At 36.5% G+C, this 8,240-nt stretch overlaps 1 protein-coding gene across 2 annotated transcripts in view; it reads right to left on the bottom strand.

The window, feature by feature from the left end:
* Positions 1-499: 499 nt before the first annotated feature.
* The window catches only part of ubtd1b (ubiquitin domain containing 1b), a 32,721-nt gene continuing 24,980 nt past the window's right edge, over positions 500-8,240 (bottom strand). For both annotated transcript variants that reach the window (XM_016294919.1, XM_016294920.1), the window contains 2 exons: positions 4,628-4,855; positions 500-2,515 (listed from right to left, as the gene is read on the bottom strand). In XM_016294919.1, coding sequence (XP_016150405.1) covers positions 2,133-2,515; positions 4,628-4,855 — 611 coding nt within the window. In that variant the 3' untranslated portion in view covers positions 500-2,132. The remainder of the gene's footprint in view (positions 2,516-4,627; positions 4,856-8,240) is intronic.

The following is an 8,240-nucleotide window of genomic DNA, read 5'->3' as shown; positions in this document are numbered from 1 at the left end:
TGTGACTTACTTTCTTCTGCAAAGCACAAAAGATATATAAATGTTTCTACTGTTTTTGTATATAATGACTATGGGGTCCAAAACTACAGTGGACCCTATTGACTTTCAATTTATGGACAAATAAGTCACATTTCATTATTATTACAGCTTTTGTTATGAGATAAAAAAATTATACAAAAATTATTAGATACATCAAAATTATGAAAAGGTGAAAATCATAATTCTGGCAAAAATGTCAACTTATGAAAAGTCAAAATATAAGACCAAATTGAGATTATCAAATGCAATTTGTCAGATTTATGACTTTTGAGATAGTATCTCAATCATAACAGTAGTCATAATTTTGACCCAAGTCGAAGTTTTGTCAGAATTATGAACATCGCAATTCTGACTTTTTTCATAATTTTGCTTTTTAGCTCATAACTACAAATTAACTTTTGACTTTTTACCTCATAATTTGAACTTTTATGTAAAAACAAAAAAAAATATGTATGGAGAAAAAAAAGAGAGCGAGAGAACTTTTCAAATGTTATGTTCCACAGGTTTAGAACTTGAGGGTGAGTAAATAATGACAATTTTTATTTTGTGGTGAATTATCCCTTTAAGCTACTGCATACTGTCTATTACCAAAGAAAGTACCACATGGACTTACATTGCAAGTGCATAAATATTAAATTATGGAGTTCATTAATTATGGAAATTATTTTCTGTGGTAGATCACGGTGAAATACAGAGGTTTCGGTACAGTTTAACTTGTATTTAACCTGGACTATTACTTGAATGCAAAATGATGCAATTTGCACGGTGACGGAGACGTTTGGAATTTGCAATGATAATGTGATTTCTCTCATCCCAACAAGGTTCATCTACACCAATGTGTATTTGTTTATAAGAAAATAAATGCTCAAAACCAACAGAAGAAATTAAGTAACCCAGAGTAGAAGGAATGGCGTGATACTAGAGAAACATATAATGAACACGCCAGCGCTCGGAGACTTTAGACTAATGAGGAACAGTTGCCAGTGAGGTAACCAGCTGTTTCCGAGAGTCCCACGGTGATATAATCAGGACCAGAAAGCCTTTAGTAAAAGAAATGTTTTTGCATCCGCATTAAACTGAACGGACATTGACCACCGAACGTTTGTGAACATGTTACAGGCCTAATACAGATAACCTCCGTTACAGAATGCATTCTTAAAGTGATGCTCGTGGTAAATTAATTATAATCAAAATATAACATCCTTGTAATGCCACTGATACAGGTTTTTAAGAATCAGTAAAAAGTCTTACTCCAAGTTATTAGAAAAGCAAGGTAAAGATTGGAATAGTACAGAATATAATCTCTCAAAATTGTAGCAATATTGACTGATTGCAGCCTGAGCGCTTACAGCATAAAAGCACTATAAAAGAGGAAGAGGAAGTCGAACAGCCATTAAACTGAGAGTGTGTCCAATCTTCCCTTAAGAGGCAGCAGTACGGTTTCATCTACAAGATGATTGTAATCTACAGGGCACGGAGTCAGCAGATGAAGATGTGTCGCGTCACTGTCCGTTTAATGTGTCTTTGTGCACTCGAGCCTTTTAGCACTGCGTCTTTTTCCGGTTTCGAGATTGCATAGAAAAAGCACTGTGTTGTGCTCAAAGACATCAGTCATAAGATACAAAGCATGTGAAAGTGACCGAACATGCTTCGTAAGCGAAATAAAAACAGCATTTAGGAACCATCTACTCTTCTTTCAAGGCACGACTATTCTAAGATACTCAAGTGTGCAAAATGAAGCTCAAGTTCAATTATCTTAAAAGGGGAGATCATTTTCAGAAGATCATATAGGTATTTTGCAGGATATGCATAGTCAAGAGACACAAATCGGTGTGCTTCGCTACCAAATTCACGTTGGCACTTCTGCTCGGTTCAGATGCGATCCGTTGCATTTGGTTTATTTGTTTTTCCAGACATTCGATTACAGAGAGGGCTTGATGCATTCCCGCTGTGAATCATGGAGCATTTTAAAACAGCGGGATCAAGACGCTTGTCGGTCTCGATTCATTTTTGTGCAAAACGTTTTATTGTTCGACGCTCTTTCAGCTGCTGTGGTTTGGTCCTTTATCCCTCTGTAGTCTGTCCGCTCCGTCTTAGTTGTTTGGTGTCGGCTGGTTCACGATGACCTGGATGACAAAATCCTTCTGGATCTTGGTGTCCTGCAGGCGGGTCTTGTCTGTGAGGAGCTTTCCAGAGAAGAACCAGCGTTGATGGGCCAGCTCAATGCTCTCCTGAGCTTGTAGCTGCTTTTTCAGCAGGCCGATGGTGTCAGTCATGCTGGCGTTCAGACGCAGGTCTTTGCCGGTGGAGAGCCGTACCTTCAGCTGGAACTCTTTCTTCTGCGTCGTCAGGGGCTCAGGGTTGTCCGACAGGTCTTCCTCACTTCTTTCTGTAATCAGGTTGACCGGCGGGGCCAGGCAATAAACCGGTAGCTGGTAGCGGTTGCCGAGTTCGTCGTAACACTCGGTCAGGGATCCTGGAGTGATTGAAAGTACAAACAATCGTCAGTGATGGGGAAATAAAGCGCTACAGGTATAACAACGAGGGTTGATGCGTGTTGTCATTTCTTTTGTTTTCATGTCATTAAATACTTCTTCATTATGGTAAAAACTTCCCACCTGGACTGATTAGTAAGGGTTAGGTTATTAAAAAAAAAAAAAAAACAGTAGGGTATTTAAAAGGATACATGTTTATTTGATTTTAAAAAAAAATCTAATAAATGCACAAATATTTTAATAAAAACATTTTCTTAAAATATTTGAAAATAGTCATAGATACTTGAGTAATCAAACATTTCAAAGTTTGTGCAGACACTTTAACGATGACAAAAAGCATTGGATCTTTTGTCATTTGACCAATCGCAACGCAATTTTACATTTGCAATGTAAATTTAAGTTGCCTTATTTTATCATCTGAAACATGCTGCAATTAATCCAAAGCGATTTGCGCATGTAAAGGTTGTGGTTTAACGTGGATACTGAGACACGAGTGAACTACAAAGCCTTATTTACATAATAAATAACAAGTATTGCAACCCAAACGTTACATTGCGAATATGGAAACATTTGGATTCATAAATGAGAGATCCACCCATACACTTGGATTAGGCCATATGTCTGCTTTAACCTTTATTTAATGAGATGCTCTCCTAATTAAAAAATAATAATAATAATTTCACCACTATTTTAACAAGATCCTATAAGTTCTTCCACTGGACAACAGATGGACTCTCGTTTCTCTTCCCAAATACTCATGTCTTACCTTCTGTGGGTTTTTTTGTTTGTGAATGACGGTAAATATCGGTCAATGCATCAAGAACGAGAATTGACTGGTTTGTGCGTTAGTACAAAAATGTTTTATTTCTTGGGTTTCGGTTTTTGATCTCTCCTCACATTCAACTTGAACACAGTTTTTGCGCATGTAAAGGTTGTGGTTTAACGTGGATATTGAGACACGAGTGAACTACAAAGCCTTATTTACATAATAAATAACAAGTATTGCAACCCAAACGTTACATTGCGAATATGGAAACATTTGGATTCATAAATGAGAGATCCACCCATACACTTGGATTAGGCCATGTCTGCTTTAACCTTTATTTAATGAGATGCTCTCCTAATTAAAAAATAATAATAATAATTTCACCACTATTTTAACAAGATCCTATAAGTTCTTCCACTGGACAACAGATGGACTCTCGTTTCTCTTCCCAAATACTCATGTCTTATGTTCTGTGGGGTTTTTTTGTTTGTAAATGACGGTCAATGCAACAAGAACGAGAATTGACTGGTTTGTGCGTTAGTACAAAAATGTTTCATTTCTTGGGTTTCGGTTTTTGATCTCTCCTCACATTCAACTTGAACACAGTTTGGGCCTGACAGGCATGGTTAGGCAAGTCAGGTTTATTTGTTTAGCACATTTCCCACATGCCGGTAATTCAGTTTCGGTTTAAATTCATTTAGGCTTTTGGTGTTTAAAATAAATATTGTTTATAATGAATGCCACTATAATTTGTTGACTTCATAATTATATTTTTTATTCTTGTTCTGTTTACTAATTAATTTGAAGGATTTTTGTGAAATGAGGGAAACGAATATACTTTTATAGCGTTAGTACATTTTTGCATTTTATTTACTGATATTTTACATTATTTCTGAATGTAATAATAAAATGCGACTTAAGCACTGGTGCAACTTGTTTTTCTCTCAATGCAATTTTGGGTTACACTTTATTTTAAGGAGTCCTTATTACAGTATAATTATACAATTAAGTACTGAGCAATATTAATTAACAACACACTTACTACAGGCCAGGGTCAGGATTAGGGTTTGTTATTGTTATGGTTAGTTGCATGTAATTATGCATAACGTGCTGTTATTACAACAGTAAGCACATGTAATGTAAAACTTTACCAGGTGTGACTTTTTTCCAAGTCAAAATGGTAAATTAAATTTAGCTTATTGCACAATATAGCACCTCGTCACTGCATTCGGTTAATGAAAAAGAGCAGCATGAACATTTCTCATTTTCTGTTCCACAGATGCAGACAAAGCTGGTTTCATCACAACCATCCGTTGTGGACTCTCACCGTGTGGCAATGTGATGTTGGCTCCGTCCACGATAGCCTGAGCCAGTTCATGATCGTTACACTCCAGAGCCACAGCGGCGGCTTTCAGGGCATCCCAGATCTCCTTGCGCCCCTCGAACGCTGGAGCCGTGTCCCAAAACTCATCTCTCTTACTGCGGAGCTGGCCCTCCGTCATGGGGTAATCGCTCTTCCACTTCAGCTTGTCTTTCTTCAGCGGCTCATTACGACCTGTAGACGCAAATGAGGTGTGAATGACCACGAATGTGTGAGAAGCGTAGGCTATACAGCATTTCCTGGAATAACGGCTGTAGAAAGTAGCTTTGATGATTCATGAGGATCAAAGAGAAGACCACATTATTTCTGACCATTATGATTCCGATGAATTATAATGAGGTTAGTCTTCAAATCAAACGAACATGCAGTTCCACAGCAAAAGCATGTATGACTTCACTAATGCAGGCCGACAAAAACTTTCCATTTGTATTTTCCATCAGTACTTTCACTAATGCCTTAACTGGGCAACAAACAGGAGACTGGGTGCAATGTAAAAGCAATAAACGAGTGTAATAAACAAGAATTGACGTTTAGTGTAATACCAGGGAGGAAAACTTTGAAGAAAAACGTCATTAAAAGTAGAAAGAGCATATTTTGTCACCTATGGCTACAAAAATATAATCATTTAATAATAAATAAATATTTTCACACATACACTACCTTTCAAGATTAAAAAAAAAAAAGGATGCAGCAAGGATGCATAAAACGATCAGAAGACATTTATAACGTTACAAAAGATTTATATTTTAAATAAAAGCTGTTCTTTTGAACTTTCTATTAATCAAAAATCCTGAAAATGCATCATGTTTTCCAAAAAAAATTTAAAATAAAGCAGCACAACCGTTTTCAACATTGATAATAATCAGAAGTGTTTCTTGAGCAGAACATCAGCATTTAAGAATGATTTCTGAAGATCATGTGACACTGAAGACTGGAGTAATGCTGCTGAAAATTCAGTTTTGATCACAGAAATAAATAAAATTTTAACAGATATTCACATAGAAAACGGTTATTTTAAATTGAAATAATATTTCACAATATTGCTGTTTTTAATGTATTTTTAATCAAAGAAATGCAAGAAATAAATCTTACATCTATATGAGATTATATAGTTATACATTAAGCTTACATATAGTTTGGTCCAATTATGTATTATTAAATAGAATGAATTGTACCTGACTACATATCAAATTAAGTGATAGACAGGTTAAAGCAGAAGTAAACAATACACTCCCTCATATTCACATGACTGAGTAAAGGTTGTGTATTTATGACTGTTTGTCTGCAAATACTGCCCTCCCCAATGACTGATCACTTCAGGCAAAAAATAACAGCCTTCATCCATCCAGCTCACATCCATCAACAACCCTGAAGGCAAACTCCAAACAGCACCTCCTGACCCTGAAGTCATCCGGTCAAACGGAGCTGCTGTTTTGAATCAACAATCATATGATGAGCACAACACACATATTACTGGATAATGCTTAAGATTACAACAAAGACTCTGGGTGTTTGCATTAGGGCTGAAATGAACAGTCCACATTATCAACAACTGTCTACAAATATTATTGTTAAAGGGGTCATATGATGCGATTTCATTTTTTCCTTTCTCTTTGGAGTGTACTCTTGGTGCATAAAGAAGATCTGTAAAGTTGCAAAGACTAAAGTCTCAAATCCAAAGAGATATTCTTTATAAAAGTTAAGAGTCAAGCACGCCTACCTAAAACGGCTCGTTCTAACACGCCCCCACATGTCTACATCACTATGTGGGAAGATTTGCATTTGCATTGTAACTTTGATTCTCGCTGTAGTATTGTTGTTGCCGCTTCCATGTCGTGAAGACGCTGTGTGTTTCGTTGTGAAAGCTAAACTACTTTGTTTGGTCTTCCAAAAGAGGACGATATCCGCTTCGTCATGCCTGGAGCTGATCCGTGCTGGTCGCTGAGGAAATACATCAACTTCGCGCTGTGGATCGCCGGATCAGCTTTCACCGTGGACGAAGCGGAGTCCAGCCCGGGGTCGTCACATGTGGTTGCCGCAAGCACGCCGGACAAAATAATGTGTTTTTTTAACCTTAAACCGCATTTCATTACACCAAATACACAAAATAATGTTCTTTTTATCAACGTCATATGACCCCTTTAAATAGTCATTCAATCCAGTTCAAAGTGTTGATGTTGCAAAAAGAATCAAATTACAGTTCATAAAAACATGATTCAGCTACAGAGCAGCTCTACTGCTCTTCTGTTCTCATCCGATGTCAGTTCAGTAAAACTGTTTTTAAGCTCCAATAACAAAGTATATTTAAATATTTGATGGGGTTAAAATAAATGAGAAGCACTGTTAAAAACAATGATACACCACAACATCAGACTTTCCTGTCGGCACGGGATTAGATTTCTCAGAGGACCCCAAAAAAAGTCATTTTTGCAAACTGTGTGGGGAAAAACAGATGTCTTTGATTCAGACTGGATTAAAACGGCTCAGGACTCGCTAGTCGCTCTTTTGCCTCAAGCTGCCCATTTTGGCTTTCTCAAGCCAACATCAAAGTTTGTTCACAAACTTTAGCCTCTAGTTAGATCTTCAAATACTTGTTTAAATGACAGAAATGCATATTTGCTGAAAACCACCAAGAAACCATAAGGCTACAGATACCACAAATGCAAATGTCCAATAAGTAATATTTAGAAGATTTAGCAGCAATTTGACCAATCCACATGCATTAAACCTCCCACAACCCTCAGTATGAACAATAGTAACAGTGATGCATGCCTAAGCAATCACCTCTAGCAATAAACCTGCTACAGAAATAAGGAAGTTCACACTGATGGTGAGATAGGTGACTCAGTGCTTTCCAATCCTCACGCTGCTTTGACTGGTGCCAACTATTCAAATGGACACCTTTCACACAAACACATTATTTATAGCATAAAGGTGTAAGAAATAATCATCAGGACACATTGTGTGATTTATAGCTTTTCCACTCCGAACACTTCACTCCACCTGACATTACAATGATGGAGGGAGTGGATGAGTATCATCAGCATTTAGAAACTTAGGTATTACAGTAAGTCTGGTCCTCGAAACCAGCTTAACACAGTAAAGAATGGCATATAAAAAAAAAAAAAGTTTATAGAACCTATAGACTAATTATTAAAAGTTTGCAAATGTGCTTTTTGTTGAGCTGATATTTATATGACCAAAATGTAAGATAAAATTGTCACTCTATAGCTCTAAAATATGTCTTAGTAAGATGATTTTTAAATGCTTAGTTTTGCGATCAAACAATAATGTAATGATGATTGAGAGATGAACAAATAAATGTTTCTCAAAAGCCTGATGATCATATTTGAGACTCTAAAAAAAAGATGTCTGGATAATCAAGTAAAGCTACGTTGCTTCAGTCCAGCTCATCTTGAAATATTACTAACAATATCAAATTGTTACATTTACTTTACAAAGATTTGACAGCAAAAAGATATGTGCATCATGAGCTGAAGGTGGTTGTTTGTACAATTAAACTTTTACTTGCTAAAAAAAAAAAAGTCTAAACTATCAA

The sequence above is a fragment of the Sinocyclocheilus grahami genome, unplaced genomic scaffold, assembly GCF_001515645.1.
Source record: "Sinocyclocheilus grahami isolate Dianchi unplaced genomic scaffold, SAMN03320097.WGS_v1.1 scaffold326.1, whole genome shotgun sequence".
In the NCBI taxonomy this organism is placed as follows: domain Eukaryota; kingdom Metazoa; phylum Chordata; class Actinopteri; order Cypriniformes; family Cyprinidae; genus Sinocyclocheilus; species Sinocyclocheilus grahami.
Note: the sequence above shows the minus strand (reverse complement) of the source record. Positions and strands in the feature narration are given on the sequence as shown.